Here is a 25617-nt window from a genome sequence, read left to right as displayed (position 1 = left end):
TGTATTTTTACATTAATAATGCAATTATTGTACTACAGGGTGGGCCATTTATATGGATACACCGTAATAACATGGGAATGGTTGGTAATATTAAAGTCCTGTTTGTGGACTTCTAAATGGCCACCATGGTCACCACCCATCTTGAGGAGTTTGCCCCCTCACATATACTAATGTGCCACAAACAGGACTTTAATATCACCAACCATTCCCATGTTATTACGGTGTATCCATATAAATGGCCCACCCTGTACTTATTAAAACATGTCACAGGGCAGGTTGTATAAACATACACGATAATGAAGATGAAGGCAATATGGTAATATTTAATAAATCCAACGGGTAATCCAAACGTACAACATGCAACACATCCACAGAAGAGGGGGGGGGGGGGGGGGGGTAACATAATTGGTTACCCGTAAGCCAATCACATAACGTTTGGTTATGACGTGTGTAATGTGCCGGCTCAGCCGCGTGATCGAACGTCCTCTGTAAACGCATGTATGATGCGAAAACAAAACCATCGAGCGAGATACCCGAGTGAACATGGCTGTGAACGACTTTTGCAGATTATGTGAAGTAAATCTACGCATCCACCACGGTACAATCAGTGTCTACATCACTGCTCTCAGCCCGCCCTCTGTTTGTTGATTGGCCGGCTGTTTTGAGGCCGGAGAAAAACTGGGAGATAGGTCGCTATCTCAGACTGAGTACAGAAGCGAACTGAAATTGAGCGGAAGTACAAAGTCTGACGTAGTCAGGCTAATATACAGGTGATAATGATAGTGTTTGATGAGTGCACAGCTGAATATAATTCCAAAGTCCATAAGTTTTCCATAAGTCCAAACTAGCGTGATTGTGACAGAACGCCTCCTCCTGGTGGGCGCAACCTGACGCAGCGGAGAAGAGGAGACGTAGAGGATGAGGGGATGGCGAAGAGGGCTGGCGAAAGAATGGCACAGACAGGCAGGAGGAGGTTCTGGAGGTGGACGGACAACCGGGAGGAGGACGTGAAAAGTCCAGGGTATTGATGATGGTGGAGATAGCCAAGGAATGGCTTTGAACAGGGGCGTGCAGATGGAGACCCAGGCCACAGCCAGAAATACGCTCCATGGCAGCGTCGCAGGAGCCATGGTGTAAGGAAGTGCGACGTCACCTTGGGGACGGCTGGAGGCAATTGAGGGAGGGCAGAGCTTGCCGGAGCGATGACAAATCATAATGAGTCCAAACTAACGTGATCGTGACAAAAACAAAGTGTATTTCTCATTAAGATTTCTCATCATTTTTACATTTATTCCAAAATAATAAACATGAGAACGCAGTAACAAATTTCATATTTCATTTACTGTATAAGAAATATATGTTCCTTGTGAGTGGCCACTGGAGGCCGCTAGAGGTAATGCATTCACAGTCAGGTCATTCATGTGACTGGGTTTGAGGCTGTGAGCCCAGGAACCTGTATCCATCAACAGTTTGCTCTCGTCTGATTTCTCTCATCTCAGAAGCTCAGGGACATATGTAAGTTAACTCAGGTTGTGGAATCCTGGTGCTGTTCACTCTACAATATTAACTAGTTATGTAATTCCGTTTTCATGATATTTTTGTGAAGTTTGTTTTGTCTTATGTCCACACATTTGTGTGCTATTTTAGTTCAGAGACCTTCAAGCTAGCGGCTAATTCAGGAAAGCAGCAAGTCTAAAGTTTGCACCCTTGGTGAGCGTAGCGAGGTGTGTATTATTTGGCTCCATTTATAAGAGACGGAAAGGCTTTAAGGATGTAAAATGTCTATATTGACTGTTACTGGAAATTGTATTGTTGTGTATCTTGTACTAGGAAAGCTGCATGTGTTAAGTGAGCAAATTATTGTTTATGTGTTGTTATTTTTAATGTGCATTGCACGTATATACAAATGCATGATGATGCACTGTAAAAGAGTACATTTGTAAATGTGTCATGCCAAAGGTTCATTAACAAGCTATTTGTGTGTTTACTTCTAGTATTCATGTTGCTCGTTCTGAATCTAGAAGAATAAAAACGATTGCACCAACGATTGAATGACTCTCCGCCATTATTAAGGAGCCAAGGGCTGCTACATTCCTAATTTCACCTAACAGATTGATTGCTCAATATAAATCCTCACAGATCATGTTAATGATCAAGTCATTTCAAGTTTGAATGTGACATGACAAAGCGGAGAAATCAAGTGGGTGAGATGTTACCTACTTTTTAATCAGTCTTCCCATTACCCGATTATTTATTCATTCAGACTTATTTGCAAATGAGGAACGCGCAAAAAAAAAGAGAGGTGGGATTTCCTGTGTGAACAGTGCAATAGACCAATCAGATGGTCCGTTCAAGACATGTCAAGACCGACCAACGGCGGCCTCCCAACATAATGTCCTTCTAAAGCAGGGGTCTTCAACGTTTTTCAGGCCAAGGACCCTTTAAGTGATAGAGACGTGGAGACTGTCTGCATTTTACTTTTCATTGTTAAAATGAGATGTATGCATCATAATAAACAACATGTTCCAATAAAAATCACAATTCATTAGATGTTTGCAGTTGTTGTAAATTATTTTAATGGATTTGTAGTCATACATTTTTATTTTATTAATTACTTGGACAATTAAATGTTTACCTGAATCTCAACTTTGTTAAAAAATTCACATTTTAATTTCACTAGTCAGTTGGACAATTAAACATTTACTCGAACTTTAGCTTAAGTTTACTAAAACTAAACGTTTTAATTTTACTGTGAGATGGACAATTAAGAATCAAACCAGTAAGTATGTGAAATTAGTGCGATAATAGAGTGCAGATGTAATGTGTAAGCAACGGCTCCACCATGACAAGAATAGCAATGTACAGTGAGACATTTAAGATTATTTACAAGCCATCACTTTTACAAATAAAAAATATATTGATACTAATATTTTTCTAATCGATTAATCTCTAATTAGACTGTGTATCTATTTTGACATGATGCCATATTTTTGTCATGTGCTCAATTGCAATTTCGAGAGTGAATCCTGCATTTACAGATAGATGTCATTTCCAAAACTTTGCAGCGTGTAATTGGCCATCCAACCCGATCTCATGAAATGTGTCTCTATAGCATGCATTGTATTTATGGTTGTATGAGTTTTTACGTGCATATGATACAACTCCTTGGGTAGGATTAGTTGTGTGGGGAACTTCCCTTGTTCTGCCAAAAATATGATGTCTAAATATGCAACCTCAAACCACAAACCAATCCTCAAACTGAATTTTTGACACTTTGAGTTTGCCAGTTTGCATCTTAAACCTGAAGGATAGGCCTAACGTTTCATTTCCTTCTCTCTGGGCCTCGGGTCTTTTCACGTAGTGTAATAGCGTAGCGCGTCTGTGTTGCACGTCACCACGTAGGCTCACTATTGGCCGACGCTGGTCATGTGTGATACGTGGTGACGTACAACACAGACGCGCTACACTATTACACTACGTGAAAAGACCCGAGGCCCAGAGAGAAGGAAATGAAAAGTGGAATAAAGTCGTTATTTTTGTTTGTTTTTGCGCACAAAAAGTATTCTCGTCACTTTATAAACTTAATATTGAGCCACTGGAGTCACTTGGACTATATTAACGATGTCTTTAATACATTTTCTGGGCCAGCAAGTTTCAGTCCCTTAGAAGCCTATGGAGGAGTTAGACAGCTCTCAGATTTAATCAAAAATATCTTAATTTGTGTTCCGAAGATGAACGAAGGTCTTACGGGGTTGGAACAACATTCAGTGAGTAACATGTCAGTGAGTAATTACTGACAGAATTTTCATTTTTGGGTGAACTATCCCTTTAAAGCACTGTTGCTCCAGCTTGTTGAATGGATGTAATTTCAAAGACACTTCACTAGATGGCAGCAAATCAGCACAGCAATATGTACAGTATACAACAGAAGTTATAGGACCCCTAATCAATGTCACTGACACTAGTCTCACAAGTGAGCAGTCTCAAAGGTTTAAAAACGGATTGGAACTGACAGATTTTAGCCAGTTCTCGTCATTTTAGTGAACATTATTCGGTGCGAGGTTCTTTGTTCGGCTGAGACCGAGACATTGACAGTAGCTTATTATTCAGGATGCCCCACAGCTACAGCAAATCATTTGCATATTGAGAACTAAATAAGGACCAAACAAAACAAACAAACTTTGACTTGCAAATGACAAAAAATAAAAAATGTTACACAGTTTAGCCCTGCAACCAACCATGTATCTTCAATGTCTTGCAAAAACCGCCCCCACACGTCACAACCCAACCACCTGTCTTTGCATTTTTGTTTTCTCATGTTTTCAGACTCATTAACTCACACACACGCATTCAAACCCCAATTTCCTCTTTACGTGATACAGAAGGAAGTTATAAAGGAAGTGAATGAAAAGGATGAAACATCTAGATCAAAGCACACTGGACAGCCTGGGTACAAGTGGATTTCAAGTAAGTTAAATATTATTAGCTAATTTGTTCATTGCAATTTAGGTTCTACCATAAACATGTTGTTGGTTGTTGGTCATTTCTTAATGCACAAATAAATTGCATCTTTTTCATATCATGCATTCATTGTTAAGTAAGACAAAACATTTTGATGTCTCTATTTTACAATATTACTTCTCAGTGTACTCAATAATTATGTTAAAAAAAAATTAAAATTTAAAATATATTCAACATGTAATATGTGTAATTACCATGACACAACTTATAAATAGTGTGCAGTATGTATGAATGTGTATAGTATGGATGTAATCCCAATATACTACATTTACCATTTTGGTTTATGTGGTTCAATAAACCGTGTGAAACAAAACATCAAGAAAAGTCCTTTAGCGTGAAGTAAACTAGAGTGGATTACAATGCTTATTTGTCCTTCCTTCAACGACATCTTATCCCATTTTGTGTAATAGATTACTTTGTCTCTGATATGTACTTGATAATACATTGTGCTGCTAATGAAACATTTTGTTGAATGCTTTGGATTATACATAACAGTTTCAGTGTCAGCATGAACATTTGTGGCCCAGAAAAGCACACCTTAAAGTGGCCCCTGTGAACAGAACTGAACTTTGTTAAAGAGACTGTTTTTACCAGTCATTGAACTTGATAAATGTCTCATTATGCAGCTCTCAGCACTGCAAGACAACAACAGAGATTAAATCAGATTTTTCAACAAATCTGTTGCTTTAATTATTTTTTGCACTTTCATGAATACTTTCAGCTCAGTCAATGGCCTACAGACAGTGTTGCCAATTTGGGGATTTTGCCACCAAATTGAGCAACTTTCTCATTTTTGATGCAACTTTTATTATTATTATTATTTATTTTTATTTCTTGCAACAAGGAGCTTGTCACCATTATGTTCTGGTAGTTTCATTATCATGGACTTTTTAGTTTGTTTTCATTCTCATCATTGTTGCTTTGTGCCGTTTTCTTGCTCCTCATTTGTGTTCCTTGTTACAGCTGTGTTCTATTAACAATCCTCGTTTGTGTTTGCTATGTAAGTTAATCCTTCACATTCATTCGGTCTACTTTCACATTTAGTGTTTGCAGGGCTGCCAACTTTTGAGTTTAGCTTGGAGTGAGATTTTTTTTTTTTGGGGGGGGGGGGGGGGGGGTATTTAATTGTGATTGTCAAAACATTTGGTAACTAAATAGAATTTTATGAAGTTTAGTGACAACATGTTACAATGTTTACAATGTTTACATTGTACAATGACTGGTAGGCAGGGGCGGATTAAGGTGGTCAGGGGCCCCTAGGCTGCTCTTTGTGTGAGCCCTCCCCCCTTCCCCCCCCCAAAAAAAAATATTTAGTGCCATACATGGCCATACGCAACTACGGTGAACTGGCATACACACACATTGAGACAGCCAACACTACAGTGTTTTCTTTACATTCCTTCAAGTAGTGGACCACAACAGTAAGACAATTACCACCACACCACGTAGGTAAAATGAAAAATTTAACATTACAAACAAACCACAAATACAAACAAGGCCCAGTGCTTAGAATCAACCATTTAATTATGATCAAGAAACACTGGCAGTACAACTAAAACTAAAATAAACAGACGTGTAATTGTTAGAGGTTTTTTGTTTGCGCCAGGCACGGCGTTATGGGTGGCCACCCACTGTTCAACAGGCCCATCCAAAAAATTTCTTTTTTCAAAAAAAAAAACAAAACCCTTTTAATATATTCTATTTTTGGCAGGAATTATAAAAAAATCGACAATAAGCTCATATTTTGTGCTAAAATAGTCTAAATATTTAGTTTTAAAAACAATTTAAAAAGATGGTTATGTCTATTTTAATGTTTCTGCGCAAGTTCAGCAGACAGTGGTTCGGGTTTGTTCCGATCAGAGCTCGTGAGTGGAGAACGCATTTCTGAATATTCCGCTCCGCTCGCTCATTCCGCAGGGTCGCTCGCTCAACCCAGAATGGCCTGCAGGTTCGAAAATATGTGGAATAAGGGCTGCCTATCATATCTTTCTCATGCTGCATGCTCACTTTCATAATCAACATTGATTAAATTAAAAAACATAATGACGTCACATATTTTCCAACCCAGCCCTCACCCCTGTTGCAACAGTCGTTGTTTAGGTACCTTAAACTCGCACGTACAGTCTCGGAGTCATCGCTGCAACCAGGAGATGAAGAGAGCTGAGATCCACATCACCTAGCACATCTTCGTCTCTGCCACCCCAGGGTGCTAGCGCGGCTAGCGCAGCTAGCGCGATCAGCGCCGTTGCTAGGAGGGCGCCAGCGCCTCTGCCTTTCAGCGACCTCTGCCTCGCGAGTGGATGATAGCCCTGAAGACGCCTAGCAATGGTATACCTTTAGTTAAGTTATACCTTAAGAGTCTTCGTAGCGCGCTAAGAGACAACATTATCAGGAAACGCAGCCCAGGTAAGATGCGTATGATGCGTAATGGAGATTCCAAAGCGCTCTTCTTTGGTCAGAACCATGGAGAGCGATCGCGGATATGTCCGTCCTATGCACCGAAACTTTTTTACAATGCAACAAAATATTTAAAGAGCATCAAGCTATTAAAATCTATATTATGTATTACTCACAGATAATTTAACAGTATATTAGTCAGTAATTTTTATTAGGTTAAACAGTGATTGGATAACGCTTTTAATTTAACGTTCACAATTGGTCTGGCCCATCCAAACTGGAATCCTGGCGCCGTGCCGTGCCGTGCCTGGTTCGCGCTTAAGTAAATATATATATATATATATATATATATATATATATATATATATATATATATAAATGTCTGGGCAATCCGAGGCCCCCTGCACACGTGGGGCCCCTAGGCTGCAGCCTACGCAAGCCTGTGCATTAATCCGCGCCAGCTGGTAGGATACAGTTTTTATTATTGCTTGACAAAAATTTAAAGATTTCAATTCCATTCTTGTGGTTTGATTCCGATTTTGATTCAATATTGACTAATTTGGATACATGTTTATTTTAAATTTTATTTAAAAAAATAATCTCACCTAATGCTGTAAACATAGAGGGCCCAATCTGCTGGTATTATTAAAGGTTAAAAATAACAAATTAAATTAAATATAATGCAGTTTTTGTTATAATAACAATTATTTAATGACATAAGTAAAAATATAATAAATATGTAATATAGTGCTCAGCTAAATCTCCTCTCTAGCTATTTTTTTCTATTCAGTTAACATGCTATGGTCATTAAATGGCTCTCCTGAGGTAAATGTAACGTTATGTGACATAATTGTTCTCCTGCTGTTATACTGACCTCTTTCCGTGGTTGAAAAACACTAATTGGTCGATATTATGTATACTTTCGGTAAGTTGTACTGCATCTTTAAATAAAAAAGTAACAGATGATCGGTTCACGTGCCCTTGAACTGAGGCGCTCAGCGATCTGTCACGTCACATTTACAAGCGCCAAACGTATTTTTGTCTGAATTTCGTAATAAAATTGACGAAATCTAAGAGCTGAGAATTAGTTTAATATTAAAATTAGGTTACCTCTTTGCTCCGCAATTTTTCTGTGCATGAGAAAATGGATGTGTGGCGTGAGAGCGTGTGAAAAGTGTCAATTGCGTGAGTCTCACGCTCAATGCGTGAGAGTTGGCAGCCCTGTGTTTGTTGTTCTGCCTGTTTGCATGCTTGATCTTTATTTAACTTTGTGTTGGAACTAATCTTCTTTGTGTGCCTTTCTGCGACCGCCCGTAACAGAACTATTTTGGATACATGTTGTGTTGAGAAGCATATTACACATTAATGTGGATCTGCACCACTAGGGGCTCTAGTGAGGAATTGTGTTGAGTAATGTGATCATGAAGAATAAAGTTTGATGTGCGAGTTGTACACCGCATGGAGTGTGTTCTGTTGAAGGGTGCTTCAGTGCTTTGCCTGCTGCTGTTTCTTCCTGTTAGTGGGGAGCCACCGATTCCATTTGAAACGTGGCAGAAAATCTTTCATAATTACATGATAATCATCCAGGCAACCGGAGATGAAAGGACGGAGAGACGCAGACGAGCGGTCTAGCTGCATTGCTTGGGGACGGAAGGCCAGCGCCTGTTTTATACTCTGCCAGACCAAGGTACTACTTTTGATGAAGCAATGGCTGCACTTCAGAAACACTTTGTGCCTAAAGTTAACGCAGTTGCATGCCGACACACGGTCAGACAACGTGTGCAAAGAGCAACCTGCTTTAAAGGTGATGAGACACAGGGCAACTTTTTGAGCAATGTTGTCGTCAACGGGCAACCGGATGAGACACAGGGCCCATGACCGATCTAAATTATCCAGATAGAAATGTATTGCCCATTTTCAATGGGAAAGTGCCCAAGCAACAATTGCTTGGCAAAATTGCCTTCATCACCTTAAGAGCGTTAGCAGCCCCATGTGCGTTCGGGCAAATGGAGAGTGAAATGCTCCGTGATCGGCTGATCGCAAATGCGTCGTTGACTGCAGTAAAGGACAAATTACTGTTGGAGGACGACCTCACTCTAGAGAAAGCGATTACAATCGCATGTCAAGTGGAAGCTGCAGTTAAAAATTCGTCATTACTCTGTAATTCCACTGCTACTGCCATGAAGTCGGTACAAGCCATTAGTATGGATAAGTATGGGGAAAGGGCGCACGTTCAACTAAGCAGTCACAAGTTGCTCAGAGACGATCGGAGGATCGAAAACAAACAACGACCGGTCAGCAACGTAGACAAATGATAAAACCTGCCCTGCTGCTAAAGTGACATGCAGAGACTGTGGGAAAAAAGACACTTTGCTAGATTGTGTAAAGCAGCAATGACTGTGCTCTGTGTGGATAACATAAAACAATCTGGTACAGCCAATGATAAGATCACCTGTGAAAGGAATATTGAAGCACCAGGAGGTCATAAACATAAGTTACAGCTGGTTGTAGATACGGGCGCATCAGTTCCCATACTTCCAGAAGATGTGTATAAGAAACACTTCTCACAATGCACCATGAGAAAGCCCAAAATTAAAAGAGCAAATGCAAAAGAGAACCTACCAGTTATTGGCTGCTTATCAGCATTAGTGGGTGTATCAGCAAATGACAATGTGGTTCCAGCTACTTTTTATGTAGTGACTGCAGGATCTCCCTTGCTAGGGTTAGATTTAATAAGACTGCTGAACCTGGACATTGTAAGCGGAAAAGTAAAGCACATAGACAATGAATGTGGCTCTCACCTGCACCTCTTCATATGACTCAGCATTCCACAAGTCCTGTGTACACAGTATCACCTGTATCTGCAACTCACCTTGGATGTGTGAAAGGATTTATCCACAAAGTGCAAGTTAATTCAACAGTGACACCAGTACGTCAAAAATTGAGACGCTTACCTCTCAGCATCTGCAAGGAGGTGTCCGCTGAGCTAATTCGTCTCCTTACTGCGGGCATAATTGAACCAGTTGATGTTTCAGAATGGGTTAGTCTGGTGGTACGTAAGCGTGATGGACACATTAGGCTTTGTGTAGACCTCCGTGAACCCAATAAGAGTGTGATTATGGATTGCTACCCATTACCTCACATGGATGATTTGTTTACAGAGCTTGCAGGTGCGTCACATTACAGTCAAATTGATCTGAGCTCTGCTTACCACCAGCTGCCTCTCCATCCTGACAGTCGTAACCTGACTGCATTCATAACGCACTAAGGCCTTTTCCGTTTCACTTGGGTTCCGTTTGGACTAGCTTCATCGCCGTCAGCCTTCCAAAAAATAATGCAAACGGTCCTAAAGGAGCTGGAAGGGGTAAAGAATTACTTAGACGACATTATAGTGTATGGTAATTCTCAGGAGGCCCATGATAAGCTCCTCAAAGATGTTTGTCAAAAGCTAGACGAGGTTGGCTTGCAGTCTGAGAGGAAATATGCTACTGTGGAGAAGGAAGCGCTTGCGTGTGTTTGGGTGGTAGAAAAGTGGAGAGCGTGTGTGTAGGGACATCGTTTCACTCTAAGAACTGATCATTAGGTCCTTACTACTCTTCTCTCCACAAAGGGCATGAATAGAGCAGGCATGAGGGTAGCTCGTTGGTCTGCTAGGCTCCTGTGCTTCCAGTATGATGTACAGTACCGTCCAGGTAGAAAAAACTGTGTGTCGGATTGTCTCTCCCGTATGCCATAGAGCCACACAGACACCACTGTATCCATTGAACAGGATTTGATTTCTGAAATCGCAGAAATTCAGCCCTTTCTGACTACATTGCAGCTAGTGGACTTTAAAGCTGAATGCGAGGGCTGTCCAGAACTGTCTCAGTTACGTCAGACTATTCAGACAGGTTGGCCTAAACTGCAAAAGTCTGTCTCCAGTGACTTACGTCCATACTTCCCGGTTAGACATGAACTGGCTGTTGAATCTTCATTGATTTTCAGAGGGAATTGTTTGATTGTTCCTATTGCACTGCGGGAACGCCTCATCCACCTGGCGCACGAGGGACATCAGGGGCTGGTGCGAACCAAACAGCATCTGAGAGAGCTGTATTGGTGGCCACGAATGGACGATCTTGTTCACACAATCCTATCCGCATGTGTGACCTGTCAGGCCAGTGATAAATCGGCCAAAACATTTACAGCTCCAATGCAGCCAGTGGGCAAGTGGTTCTGTTAAAGGGTGAAAACACCACACAAATACATATATTTGGCGATTTTTAACAATTAACAAACAGATCACAAGTTATCTGCACGGTAACTGACGGGCAGATAAGGCTCAGATTAGACCAATCATCCCAGACTGAAAAGAGAATATCCTCCTTGTGGTTTATTACTCAGAGGATGTGTGCTGTGAGAAAAAAACAAACAAAAAAACAACAAAGAAAGACATTCTGTCACTTCTAACTTTCTCTCTGAGTGATTATTCTACATGAAAATATAGCGTGTTAGTGTTATAATAATACAATATGTGTGCACAGAGAGTAGGAGGGAAGCAAACACATGCAAACGAGGCACAATGACGGAATGAATATGCTAATCAAAGTGTGATATCAAGTCTGTACTAAGGTAGACTTAGGCAATGTTTGCATAGGATGCATCTATCGCACAATTTTCAAAGGCAGCAGCCTTGCAGCTATTTGCAATTTATTCTATTTAAACTCAGTGTAAATAGCAACAAAAATAACTGCAAATAGAATTACCTAGATGCTATTTATTAACACTGTAAAATTGTTTGGTGTAAATAGACACTCTGATTTATAAAATTGGTCCGGGTGCACGTGAAGACTGATGTCTTAAGCTGTTGTGTTGCATATTTCACAGTGGTGAGATTTTTATCAAGATAAAAGCATGTGCCTCTCGTGATACGGTTACATCCGATGCGCTTTATATTTAGCTCTGTCTTTAAGTGCAAGAACATATCCTGTGTAAATACAGCTCTTTCTTAGTTAAGGTGTTACTGCACAACTTCAAAAATAATGGGCTCATGTGTACATTTTGAATTCTGTATTTTATGTGGATGACTCTAATGGATGACACTACACACTGCAGTTAACTTCGGTTGTCATTTCACCTTTTACAACTGAATCCCGTTCTGTACACACACAGGGAGTGACAACTGCATTTTACAACCGAATTAACTCCTGAAAAATTCAGATATTGACAACTGCATTTAGGCTACAAAAAATCTTGTATGCGCAGTGCAAGAAATCACAGGGAAAGAGGTATGGAAATTGAATCTTGAGAGAACCTTGACAGAATGTTCTCTACATGTTATTTTTTAGGTTTTATTTTTATAACAATAAACTAACATTCCCAGAACACTGCAGTGTTTTTTTATTATGAGTCTATACAGTATAGAACATTCCCAAATTTTGTTTTTGTTATCTTTTTTTACCATAAACTTACCTTCAGTAAGTTTTCTGTGACAGCGTAATAAGAACTTGAACAGAACATTTTCATGGTTAAAGTCCCCATGAAATCAAAATGTAAGGTTTTTGTTTTTTTGCTTTTAGTATAGTTTGAATATGTTAGCCTTAAGGTTATTATAAGCTAATATGCTCCAAGATAATGACAAAATTCATATTTAGAAGATATAACTTCCAGTCTTTCACTTCCGCCAATGGATTAACGATTTTGATGACATCACTCTGCACTTCAGCTTCTCATCAGATTTTCTGTCCAATCAAATGCTCTCTAGAATCTAAAGCGTCCCGCCCCCTACATTATACATAGCCGAACATTATACATTATACATAGACGAAGTTGCGGCTAAAATCGGTCACTTTTACTATTTACTAATTTTCCACACGTGAATGGCACAAAGTGCACTCTATAGGGGATAGGGAACGAGTCAGACAGTTTAAATAGGCTTTACATCAGGGTTCACTAATCTCGGTCCTGGAGGGCCGCTGTCCTGCAGAGTTTAGCTCCAACCCCAATTAAACACACCTGAACCAGCTAATCAAGGTCTCACTAGGCATACTAGAAACTTTCAAACAGGTGTGTTGGAGCTGGTTGGAGCTAAACTCTGCAGGACAGCGGCCCTCCAGGACCGAGATTGGTGAACCCTGCTTTACATTGTGGCGACTGAAGTCTGGTTTCTCGTTAAGGTCACGCGAACCGCCGCCGCAGAACGCACGCACGCACACACACACATGCACGCACACACACAGTCTACAGACACCATAGAGCGGTTCAAATGCTAGTCGACGCAAACCAAAAAAACGTATCAGACCCGTTTGAATTCTGCACAGCATGCTATATTTTGAAGCGATATGGAGGAGATAGGAGGCGAAACTGTTAGAGATAAGGAGGAAACTGTGGTTTTGGCGAGATGTGACATGTAAACGAAACGCTATTGTCTACTTTAAAAAGGGGAGGAGCCGTACGATATGTCCAGCTCTGTCTTTCGGTTCTCTTACGAGAGGTCTCTCGTATTGCGTAAGGTTAGCTTACGCATCGGGAAAGTCTTCTTTCTTCGAGATCTGAAGCCAAAAAATTATCCTTAATTTTGTATACATTGTCAACGCAGTGCAGCAGCCGACAGACCTAGGCAGGCTGTATAAGCGTGCTCATTGGCTGCTCTGCGGCAACTGCTTAAGCCTATCGGTGAGCGCTCTGAACGCGGCAACCAATGAGGGCGCTTCGCGCCCTCCACACCCTTCTAACCGTCAGAATGGGTGTGGCCAGCGTGTATATATTCAGCGCTCATAGGCTAAAATTCTGATTTTCTTGTCTTCAGCGACGCTCTTCGCATCGCTGGATCTTGAGAGCCGCCGCCGTTGAAACCAGCGACCAGCAAGCTTAGGACAGCGCCTGAGGAAGCCGGCCGTCTTCGCCGCCTTCAGCCATCCGTGCCTGCTACGCTATCCGGCGACATATCCTTTACATTATTACTGTTTCTGTGTGTACTCTAAAAGAGCACGAGGCGTTTTTGTAAAAGCAACGGAGACCGCCACCTCTCTGCGCTCTCCGCCTGGGCCGCGGGCACGCTGCCACCGCACTCTCCGAGTGCGAAGAGCTTTCAATGTCGACCCTGCGGGCTCGACTTGAAGCTTTAGACAAAGCTGTCGCTCCGCCTGTCCCTGCCGGGCCGCGGAATAAGAAGCGCCGCTCGCAGCGACCACCGGAGACTGTTGTGACTGAGGAGCTCGCCGGAACCTCTCCCTCGAGCTCTCTCTCGCCCTCTCCCTCCCGGCCGCTCAACCACCGGCTCTCGCCCGCGCCGCCGCCGCGTCAGGAGATGAGGCGAATGTGATAGATACCCGTACTCTCCCTCTGTTCGAGCCGTGCAACTACGCCGCTCACAAGGGATGGCAGAAGCAGACGGTCTCGGAGCGAGTTTCCTCTCCCTCTGTTCGAGCCGCGCAAACTGAGCCGCTCACGAGGGATGGCAGGAGCGGACGGTCTCGGAGCGAGTTTCCTCTCCCTCTGTTCGAGCCGCGCAAACTGCGCCGCTCACAAGGGATGGCAGGAGCGGACGGTCTTGGAGCTCTCTTTACGTTACAAGAAAGCTACTCCGTCCTCGCGCGTCACTCACCGGTGAAAGGGGAACAGAGTGTTTTTGTCCCGCCGTGGCCTGGACTATAACCTCCATTTCTCACACATTTCTCAGTCCCCTCTTAAGTTCAGGCGACTGGAATTGTTACTATTGCAGTATACGAGCCTGTTATAAATACACGCTCGCCTGCAAGCAAACGCCGTCACAAGACATGATGACGCTAACCGAGTACTAATGTATTCTCCCCTGTGGCTCAGTGGCGGAATCCTAGACTGTCAAGCTAGAGACCGGGGTTCGGTCCCCGCTCTCGCAGCAGATAAAGTTTATGCTGTTCGCTTCTCCGAGCTCGCGGCCAGTTTTTCTTACATACAGAAAACAAGCCCGCTCTCTCCCTCGTTGGGCCGCGCAGATTGCGCCGTTCAAGGGATGACAAAGCGGACGGTCACGAGCAGCGTTCAGCGTGCGCGCCTCACTCACCGGCGAAAAGAGAAGAGAGTGTGTTAGTCTCGCTACGGCTGGACAACCGCCAATCCTCACACATTTCTCAGTCCCCTCTTAAGTTCAGGCGACTGGAAATATTACTATTGCAGTAAACGAGCCTGTTTTAAACACACGCACGCCTGCAAACAAACGCCGACGCGACACATGAGGTCGCTTTTTATATGCTCGCGCTAACTGAAAGCTTATGTGTTTTCCCCTGTGGCTCAGTGGCAGAATCATACGCTTTAATGCGAGAGATCCGCGTTCGATCCCAGCTCTCGGGGAAGATAAAAATTTATGCTGCTTGCTTCTCCGAGCTCGCGGCCAGTCTTTCTTACTTACAGAAAGCGAACCCGCCTCTCGCACCACACCTTCTCAGGGTGCTCTAATATTTTTGAGCGTCTAAACACGAGAGAAGAAAAGACGGTTAAATCCCGCAGCCCTGCGGCTGGACCACCGTCGAAGCTTAACGCTCTGTCAGTCCCCGTTGCCACGGCTACTGCAGCTGTTTACCCCGCAGTCAACGAGCCGGTATCTACCCGCTCGCCTGCGCGCATCCGCCGTTCTCACGGCAACCCAGAAAAATTTCAAAAGAGCATAATGTCTGGTTGCACGGCTGACGCCGTATGTGTTTCTAGTACAGTGCATGTGCCCACGTTTCTGTGCTCACCCCTGTACACAAGCACTATACATCCCGTGTCTCTCACAGAGCCCACTCTCATGAAGCAGGCAAAAGCCGCTTTAGTGTTAAAAGTAGGTCACGTGTCCACTTCTCCGTGCCCACACCTACTCACTGCCCGCTCTGTCACACGGCCTCGCACGACCGGTCATGTTTTAAATGTAAGTCCTGTGCCCGCCCTCGAGCGCTCACACATACTAACTAACATTTTCACCCCGACGCCGACATCGCGCGTCGCGCCTCACACTATATGTTCCCCGTCCAAAGCCACCGGGACACTGTGTGTAAAACGGCCAGCTATCGCTACGTGCGATCCGCCGTATCTAACCACCAAGAGCGCGCGCGCCGCGCCCGCCCCTGAATGTAAGTCCTGTGCCCACCCTCGAGCGCTCACACATACTAACGAACATTTTCGCCCCCGACGCCGCCATCGCGCGTCGCGCCTCACACTTTATGTTCCCCGTCTAAAGCCACCGGGACACTGTGTGTAAAACGGTCAGCTATCGCTGCGTGCGATCCGCCGTATCTAAGCACCAAGAGCGCGCGCGCCGCGCCCGCCCCTCCGTTTCGAGCTCAAGCGCGTATCGAGACCAGAGTGAATGGGGAAGTAGCACATCTACTTCGAGCAGAAATAGCTACACTTCTGTGCAAAAGGGCTATAGAACCGGTTTCCCCTTCCCCATGAGCGAGTCGGGCTTTTACAGCCGTTATTTCCTCGTTCCCAAGAAGGACGGAGCTCTCAGACCAATTTTGGATCTGAGACGTTTGAACAAGGCTCTTATGAGAAGACCGTTCAAAATGCTCACAACCAGACAAATTCTCGCGCAAATTCGCCCGAGGGACTGGTTTATATCTCTCGATCTAAAAGACGCGTGCTTTTCAGATCCTGATAATACCCCGTCACAGGCCATTCTTGAGATTCGCCTTCGACGGTCAGGTATATCAGTACACGGCCCGCCTGTCGACACAGCGCGCGCGCTGCATTCGACGCCTGCCCGCGTCCCTCCGGCCGGGCAGCACCGTACCTCTCAAAACATTTCAGAGGTTACTGGGTTGTATGGCCTCAGCCGCAGCAGTGCTTCGGCTGGGTCTTTTACGAATGCGCCCGCTCCAACGCTGGCTGAATGCCCGAGTGCCTCACAGAGCATGGGCTTCCGGCGGTATCCGCATCAGAGTGACTCAGAGCTGCGTTTCAGCTCTGAAGCCCTGGTTAGCGGCCGACTGGTACCAGCGGGGAGTGACAATGGGAGCTATCTCACACCGCAAAGTTATCTCGACGGACGCTTCCACCTCAGGCTGGGGCGCTCTGTTCGAGGGCAAACCGGCTTTTGGCCTGTGGTCAGACCAGGAAAAATGCCTCCACATAAACTGTTTGGAGATGATAGCGGTCGAGAACGCGCTCAGGCGCTTCCTCCCATTCATATGGGATCACCATGTGCTAGTCCGCTCGGACAACACGTCCGTGGTATCCTATGTGAACCGACAGGGCGGTGTCAGATCCAGGAATCTGTGTAGGCTGACAGAAAGCCTTCTCGTGTGGGCTTACCGCTCGCTGCGCTCGCTGAGAGCCGCGCACGTGCCGGGCCACCTGAATGTCGGTCCAGACAGACTGTCCAGGGACAACATTCCCCCGGGAGAATGGTCTCTGCACCCCCAGACAGTCCAGTTTCTCTGGTGCCTATTCGGCAGAGCGGAAATCGACCTCTTCGCGTCGAAAGACAATGCTCAATGCCCGAAGTTTTATTCGAAGAGCGAGGACGCGCTGTCCCAGACATGGCCCAGCCTCCCGCTGTACGCTTTTCCTCCGATCTCCCTGTTGCCACAGGTCATTTCGAGGATCAGAGAAACGCACCACTCAGTGCTGCTTATAGCCCCGCGATGGGTAAACCAAACTTGGTACCCAGAGCTAGTGAGGCTGTCGCACTCACCCCCATGGCCGATCCCGGTGAGAAAGGATCTCCTCTCCCAAGCCGGTGGATCGATCTGGCATCCCCATCCAGAGCGCTGGTCGCTGCATGCATGGGTGATCAACGGATACCCGTTGACCTGTCAGAAGGGGTCGTGAACACGATCACACAGTCGAGAGCCCCCTCCACGAGACGGCTCTACGCGTCTAAATGGTCGGTGTTTTCTAAATGGTGCGCTACTAAAAACTTGGATCCGCGCGCATGCGGGGTCCCGCGGGTGCTCTCCTTCTTACAAGAGCTGTTGGAAAAGGGCAGATCCCCTTCCACGCTCAAAGTATATGTGGCCGCTATTGCAGCGTTCGCTGAGACGACGCGCGGCCGGGCAATGGGAAGGAATGAGCTCATTATCCGCTTCCTCAGAGGAGCTAGACGGATGAATTCCCCGCGGCCCCCCTCGGTTCCCTCGTGGGATCTGTCCTTGGTCCTAGCGGCCCTAGAGGCTTTTCCCTTTGAACCGCTTGAATCCGCGGATCTAAAGTATCTGTCGCTTAAAACCGTTTTTCTGATAGCTCTGTCTTCAGTCAAACGAGTGGGTGATTTGCACGCGCTATCTGTTAGCCCTGCATGTCTTGAGTTCGGGCCGAATGACTCGAAAGTCATTCTCAGACCGAGACATGGTTACATCCCCAAAGCGATTGGAACCCCGTTTAGGGCACAAGTTATGTCCCTCTCGGCTCTGCCAGCATCCGACAGTGGGGACAGTGATAACCTCCTATGCCCTGTCCGGGCGCTGAGAGTTTACATCACGCGCTCCGCCGCTTTCAGGCGTTCAGAGCAGCTCTTTGTTTCCTTCGGCGGACGCACCAAGGGTCTTGCCGCCTCGAAACAGAGCTTGTCCAGGTGGATAGTGGACGCGATAGCAGCAGCTTATGCCTCCAGACACCTGCAGTGCCCTCTGGGCATCAGAGCCCACTCCACTAGAGGCATGGCCTCGTCGTGGGCCTGGTCCAGCGGAACTTCTAATCACGGTATTTGTATGGCGGCGGGCTGGGCCTCCCCGTCAACATTCGTGAGGTTTTATAACCTGGAAGTTCCTGCCCTACAGGCAAAAATACTGTCAGCATAAGTGACATGTATGCTCTGCCCATTTCTCGTGTGCAGACTACGTTCATATGCTGGCGCTATTCTGGTACTATACTCAGGATGAAGTGTTTGACTCAGACCGGCTGATCCGCTCTGTTTCCTATTTCCCGTTACGCGCTGTTGTCGGTGCTGGCCCGCGCTGCTGGCCGCCCGTATTATTCTCTGTTGCGCGGGAATTTTTCCCTTCATGTGAGACCGACTATGTCGTTTTTCTCCTACCCTTATGAGTGCTTATGTACTGTATGGGCTCGCTCTGCCGGCCCTACTGTTTGTACTGTTATATGTTTATAGACCGGCCGCGCCGCTCTATTTCATATGCTGCATGAAGTGCCTGTACTGCGCTGGCCCGTCTCTCCGACCGGCCACATTTCCCAGCAGAGTGTTTTCCCCGGTTTCCCTGGGATTCATGGGCTGGATGCTCGGCGCACACGGCGTTGACAAAGGGTTCCCGATGCGTAAGCTAACCTTACGCAATACGAGAGACCTCTCGTAAGAGAACGTACTCGGTTACTAATGTAACCTCGGTTCTCTCTAGAAGAGGGAACGAGTATTGCGTAACCTGCCGTGTCGCGCCACGAGCTTTTGCGCTTCAGACTGCGAAAACCAGAATTTTAGCTTATGAGTGCTGAATATATACACGCTGGCCACACCCATTCTGACAGTTAGAAGGGTGTGGAGGGCGCGAAGCGCCCTCATTGGTTGCCGCGTTCAGAGCGCTCACCGATAGGCTTAAGCAGTTGCCGCCGAGCAGCCAATGAGCACGCTTATACAGCCTGCCTAGGTCTGTCGGCTGCTGCACTGCGATGACAATGTATACAAAATTAAGGATAATTTTTTGGCTTCAGATCTCGAAGAAAGAAGACTTTCCCGATGCGTAAGCTAACCTTACGCAATACTCGTTCCCTCTTCTAGAGAGAACCGAGGTTACATTAGTAACCCGAGTACGTTTTAGTGGAAATGATGCCAACACACTGAATAACGCTACGTGTTTCAAGGCATTTCATTTGGCCTTTAAATGTGTTTAATGGTTTAGAATCATTTTTGTCTCACCAAAAAGCTATATATTTAATAATAAATCTTAATGCTTTATAATCGTACACTTGTGAAGATTTTGCATTCTACAACATATTTCACTTTGAAGATGCACTTTGCACAAATTAAAATATTCATCCATGCAATGAATGTAAATGTCTTTAAATTTGCTTAACTGGTACATTTGGTGACTAAACTGTCTGTCCTGTGCTTCTAGATGGAGTCAGCCGTTTCACAAATTCTTAGAACTGCAGTTCCACTAACCAGCTTCACCACTGCCCTGGATGACACCACAGCAAACACCACTCGCACTGAAGAAAATACGACCTGTGAATTTTCAAGGATCCGAGCTCATCCTGTTTTCATAGTTGCATACTCACTAGTGTTTCTTGTCAGTCTGGTGTTGAATTGCATCACGATGCGTGTGTATTTCTGCACTAATCAGCGTGTCCAGTCCAGCGTCACGGTCTACATGAAGAACCTGGCCGCAGCTGACTTCTTCCTTTGTCTTTGTTTACCTTTGCGCATTGCTAACTATGCCAACAGTTCAGAGATTATGCGTAATATTTACTGCAGCTTTGGAGCAACAGCCTTCTATATAAACATGTATGCAAGCATTCTATTCATGGATTTTATTGCTGCAAACAGGTATGCAACACCTATGTTGACCTCCAAGTTTGGAATAATTAAGATATTATAATATTTTTTAAAAAGAAATCTCTTGTGCTCACCATTCATTTGATTAAAAATACAGTAAAAACAGTAATATTGTGAAATTGCCACGATCTGTTGCCGTATGCAGCACACGACGGAAGTGATAGAGAACAAAGACAGTCTTTAAAACAAACAAGGAACACTCAGGAGATCGCAGGAGCATCACAACCACTTTTAACATAGACAATATCAGACACTGAACAGAAAGAACTCAAGGCTTAAACACACAGGCAATGTACAGGAGAAAAGAAACAAACTAATAAACAGCCAGGGGAAAACAACAATTTAACTGCAATTAAAAAAGTAACTGTTTTCTATTTTAATATATTTTTAAAAATGAGTTGGTGCTCAGTTATAATAAATAATTACTGGTACCCATTTATTAATAATGGTTCTCATTATTATCAGTATTGAAAACAGGTGTTGCATGCATAATATTTTTGTCTGGACATTTCAAAAGAACAGTATGTTTAATTTGATGTGCCCTGGATGAATATTAGGTAACACTTTATATTACGACCCGCAAACAACTGCGTAAGTAAACCGAAATTACGGTACGTTTCTGTAATTATAGTGTACTTCCGTGTAGGTATAAGGGAACAATAATTAAGTTTTGGGTAATAAAGGGGTAACAAGCAGATATACAACCTGCAAAGAACTTCGTAAGTAAACCGAAATTACGGTGTACGTTATAGTGTACTTCCGTGTAGGTATAAGGGAACAATTAAGTTTTGGGTAATAAAGGGGTACAACCAGATATACAAGAAAATTATTTATAATGTAATTATTTTAAAACTAACAGGTACCTATTCTGTTAATATATTCCAGGCAAAAATTGTACGTCTGTTGTATATAAAAGTTTTTTATCACATTTCTGGCAAAATATGTTCTTGTGCAATGTAGTTACAGGGTAATTTTGACATCTGTGGGTTGTAAATTAAACTTTGTTGTTTGAGTATACTGTAGAAAAGACAATGCTTTGTTAAGATGAAAAAGTGTTTTGAATTTTTTTTGTAAAATAAAAGTCAGAAATTAAATGGGATCCTTTATTGTATATTTACTGCACTTACCCTGTAACTACACAGAACAAGGGGGTAACAAGCGCCACTTTAATTTACAGCCCGCAGGAGTTACACTTACCCTGTAAATTCACAGTTGAAACGGGTAACAAACACTACTTACTATAGTATGTAACAATACGAAACAACACTATTTGCACAGAGAAAGGTAGGCTACTCTAATTAAAAAAAAATAAAAAAAAATAAACCTTTTAATTACACAGTATATTTGCCCTGACATTTAAGTGTCATTGCAATACAATGTGATAAGGTAAGTACTACATGCTACGTTCTAAATTAAAATCATAGCAGAAACTTTTTTTTTTTTTGGCTTAACGTTAAGTAGTTTAGTAAGAAAAGCCAATAAATAACATTGCCAATGTTTTTCGAAATCAGCTGTTTATAAAATTGTTTCAGATTCAATTTTTATCATACTGTGCTTACATACAGCCATATATATATAGTTTAATTTTAATTTTAATTTTAATAAGTTTAATTTACAACCCACAGATGTCAAAATTACCCTGTAACTACATTGCACAAGAACATATTTTGCCAGAAATGTGATAAAAACTTTTATATACAACAGACGTACAATTTTTGCCTGGAATATATTAACAGAATAGGTACCTGTTAGTTTTAAAAATAATTACATTATAAATAATTTTCTTGTATATCTGGTTGTACCCCTTTATTACCCAAAACTTAACGTATTGTTCCCTTATACCTACACGGAAGTACACTATAATTACAGAAACGTACACCGTAATTTCGGTTTACTTACGCAGTTGTTTGCGGGTCGTAATATAAAGTGTTACCATGATGGTGAAAATCCAGCTTTGATCACAGGAATACAATTCATTTTAATATAAATTCAAATAGAAAAAAAGTTCATTTCAATGAAATAATATTTCACAATATCACTCTTTTTAATGTATTTATAAGTAACTTCTTTCAAAATCATTTAAAAAAAACTTTAGTGTACTTGACAAGAAATGTGTGAGCAATTTTTTTTCCAAGCCATGAAACTACAGCTTTCTTCAGAAATAAATATAGAATTACAAGCATGAACACATTTTAGATTTTTTGTTTGTTTGTTTGTTTTACCTCAGGTACCTGAAGATTGTCCGGCCACTGGAGACTCATTCCCTGCAGACGGTTCGTACCGCCCGCCACGTTTCTGCAGCTACTTGGCTCTCGCTGTTAGCCATGTCTTCCATCTACCTGATCCTCTTTCTCCTGACCTCCTGGGGTCACATTCATAAGCCTGAGAAAATCGGCTGTGAGGCTTTCCATAGTCCTCAGCTCAGTTTGGTCTACAAAATCACTCACAGTGTGTCTATGGTGATCTTCATTTTTGTGCTGGTGTCTATGATTGCTCTTTACTGGGGGACTCTGAAAAAGGTCAGAAAAGCTCAGTTGTCCACACAGACCACATCCAGCAGCCATAATAAGTTCAGGAAGTCTAAACGCAACATGCTAGTTCTAGTGCTTGTTTTTTGTGTGTGCTTTGTGCCCTATCATTTGGTGCGACTGCCTTATGCATTTATCAAACCTCAGACAAAACTCTGCACAGCCTATGCGTTCTACGTCCTGAAGGAGCTGACTGTCCTACTATCAGTGCTAAACGCTTGCTTGGATCCCCTTATATACTTCATCTTCTGCAAGGCCTTCAGAAACCAGCTGAGCCTCAGGAAGAAAACAGATTTGACGAGAGACAGTGACGACAGAGGACAGCAAAGACGAATGAGCAACATGTTGACCTACATTGAGACAAAGATATCCACACTCAGACGTGAAAGTGTCATTTAACTCAAAAGATTCTCAGGAAGAATGACAGTTTACTTAGTAAACCACAACAAAAAGAGTGCAGTGTGGATGAAGGTTCATCAGATTGCACACAACGTAGCAGCAGTTAATCTTAAAATCATGCACATCCTTTTATCTTGCACAACATTTCATTTTTCAGTTTCACTGTCACTAGATTACAGCTTGAAAATTATCTAACAGTGAATTTGTTGCTAGAAATTAATGTTGAAGATTCATCACGAACTGATTCTGTCACTATTCTGGTTTCTGGCCAAACTGTTTTCAGCACTGATAATTCTTAAACAGAAACCCATCATAGGATGAAGGATCATGTGACACTGAAGTCTGGAGTAATGATGCTGAAAATTCAGCTTTCCATCACTGGAATAAATGACAGTTTAAAATATATTAAAAAAGAAAAAAATTCACAAAATATTAGTGTTTTACTGTATTTTGATCAAATAAATGCAACCTTGGTGCGCACTTATTTCAAATACATAAAAAAAATCTTACCAAACCCTTTGATTAATAGTGTATTTAATATTGGTATTCGAGATGATATGATCTGTGGACATGTGGCTTGCTGTCTATGGAAAAATACAGCATTTAAAATTCATTTTTGAATAATTATAAAATATTAAAGCTGTACTTTTATCTTAAAAGGTCAATTTTGTATTGTTTTATTGTTACTTGTTATTTACTTTAAAGCCCACCGGCAACTATAGTTGCCGCATGCAGTGTATAGTTGTCATTTTCCTTTTTTAAGTATTTTTCTAGATGTTATCCATGTTTAATGTCTCAATGACATGCAAGCAAACAACCAAATAAAGGATTTCAAGAAAAAAAAAAAGAAAAAAAAAAGGTATTCACTTTCCTCCGGTCACATGAGGCTGTCAACTTCCTACTCCTACTTCCAGGAAGCATGGCGAAGACAAACCCTCCAAAAGAAAGGTCATTTTCATGTTACTAATAAGTATTTTTTGTTGACACACACACACACACACACACACACACATATATATATATATATGTGTGTGTGTGTCAACAAAAAAATACTAAACTATAGTTGCCGCTTGGACTTTTGACTAAGTATACAAAAAACTATAGATCTCTTGTAAGATTTGTTTTGTTTGGATGATTCTAGAGACCTTCATGATTATATACAGTATACAGATTATATAATCATGAAGGTCTCTAGAATCATCCAAACAAAACAAATCTTACAAGAGATCTATAGTTTTTTGTATACTTAGGTGGCAAATGACTTGTAAGTACAGTAAATATATCATGGGAAAATGGGGTATATTGTGTTAATAGGTTAATAAATTATTGGTCTTGTTTAGTGCATAAACATAACGTAACCCTTTAAATGACATCTCTACTGTTCATAAATTGTCTGTATGCACTGTTATTTGCCATTTTGTTATTTATTTTTTTGTTTGTTATATAGATATCATTTTTTCTTCATTCTATTTATTTGTATTTATTTATTTTTATTTAACTTTTTGATACACAATGCCCTGTTATGGCTGCACTTATTTGTTCTGTACTATGTTCCACCACTTTAACCCTTGTGCGATGTTCGTTTGCAGTTTACAGTCGGGCTGTTTGGGGTCTGAGAGACCCCAGGCAATAAAATGTAGTTTTGTAACAAATTATTATTATTGTTATTATTTTTTAACAAATTAATTTTACTCAGTTTATTAATGTTTTAACTCCACAAAATGTTTTTAAATTATTATTATTTTTTTTTTTTTTTTAAATAGGTTAAATGGTTTTTTATAAATAAATATATGTAAAATTCACCTTATAAAAAAAACACATTTCTAAAATTTGATGGTTAATGGTTTAGTGTAAGATTTTTTGCCAATATTTTGGAAAATGCAAAGTAAAATATATATATATATATATATATCATTTTAACCAGTAGATGGCTGCAGAGCTCTAAAAGTACTAAAAGTTTAAAACTAAAAGACATCTTTTCACAAGTTTTTCCAGTTAGATTCATATATACATATTATGAAATCACAATTGTTACTTTTTGTCAAAGTTTAGCAGTATTTGAAAAAAATCTGTTTTTCAATAATATTATATTATGATTAGAATCAAACCTGATCAGGATGTTACAAAGTCTTTAGAGTTTATCATTTATTTCAAACATCTGTTTTTCATATAATTCTACAAATTTAAAGTGTGTCACTTCATTTCTGTCTATGTGTGTGTGTTGTTTCTGATTTTGAGGATAAATTTTGTCCATTTACAAAATTAATTTGATTCTAATCATAATATTGTCACATTCACTGTCTGTCATCGTCCTGTCTGCACTACAGTTCC

General features: G+C 42.2%; 1 protein-coding gene across 1 annotated transcript; it reads left to right on the top strand.

Annotated features, from left to right (window-relative positions):
• Positions 1-4349: 4349 nt before the first annotated feature.
• Positions 4350-24119, top strand: LOC307167007 (P2Y purinoceptor 14-like). The gene is made up of 3 exons (XM_079885868.1): positions 4350-4467; positions 19920-20350; positions 22587-24119. Exons 1-3 carry the CDS (start codon positions 4405-4407, stop codon positions 23284-23286), a joined length of 1194 nt encoding a protein of 397 aa, XP_079741994.1. The 5' UTR covers positions 4350-4404; the 3' UTR covers positions 23287-24119.
• The last annotated feature ends 1498 nt before the right edge of the window (positions 24120-25617 follow it).

This window comes from Squalius cephalus, assembly GCF_949319135.1.
Source record: "Squalius cephalus genome assembly, chromosome: 11".
NCBI classification, from domain to species: Eukaryota; Metazoa; Chordata; class Actinopteri; order Cypriniformes; family Leuciscidae; genus Squalius; species Squalius cephalus.
The sequence above is the reverse complement of the archived record's forward strand: the minus strand, read 5'-3'. Positions and strand labels throughout refer to the sequence as shown.

Excerpts from the sequence above, each read along its gene's own strand:
- LOC307167007 (XM_079885868.1), top strand. The coding sequence starts at position 4,405 with ATGAAAAGGATGAAACATCTAGATCAAAGCACACTGGACAGCCTGGGT. Across the intron at positions 4,468-19,919 it reads TGGGTACAAGTGGATTTCAA|ATGGAGTCAGCCGTTTCACA; the intron begins GTAAGTTAAATA and ends CTGTGCTTCTAG. Across the intron at positions 20,351-22,586 it reads GATTTTATTGCTGCAAACAG|GTACCTGAAGATTGTCCGGC; the intron begins GTATGCAACACC and ends GTTTTACCTCAG.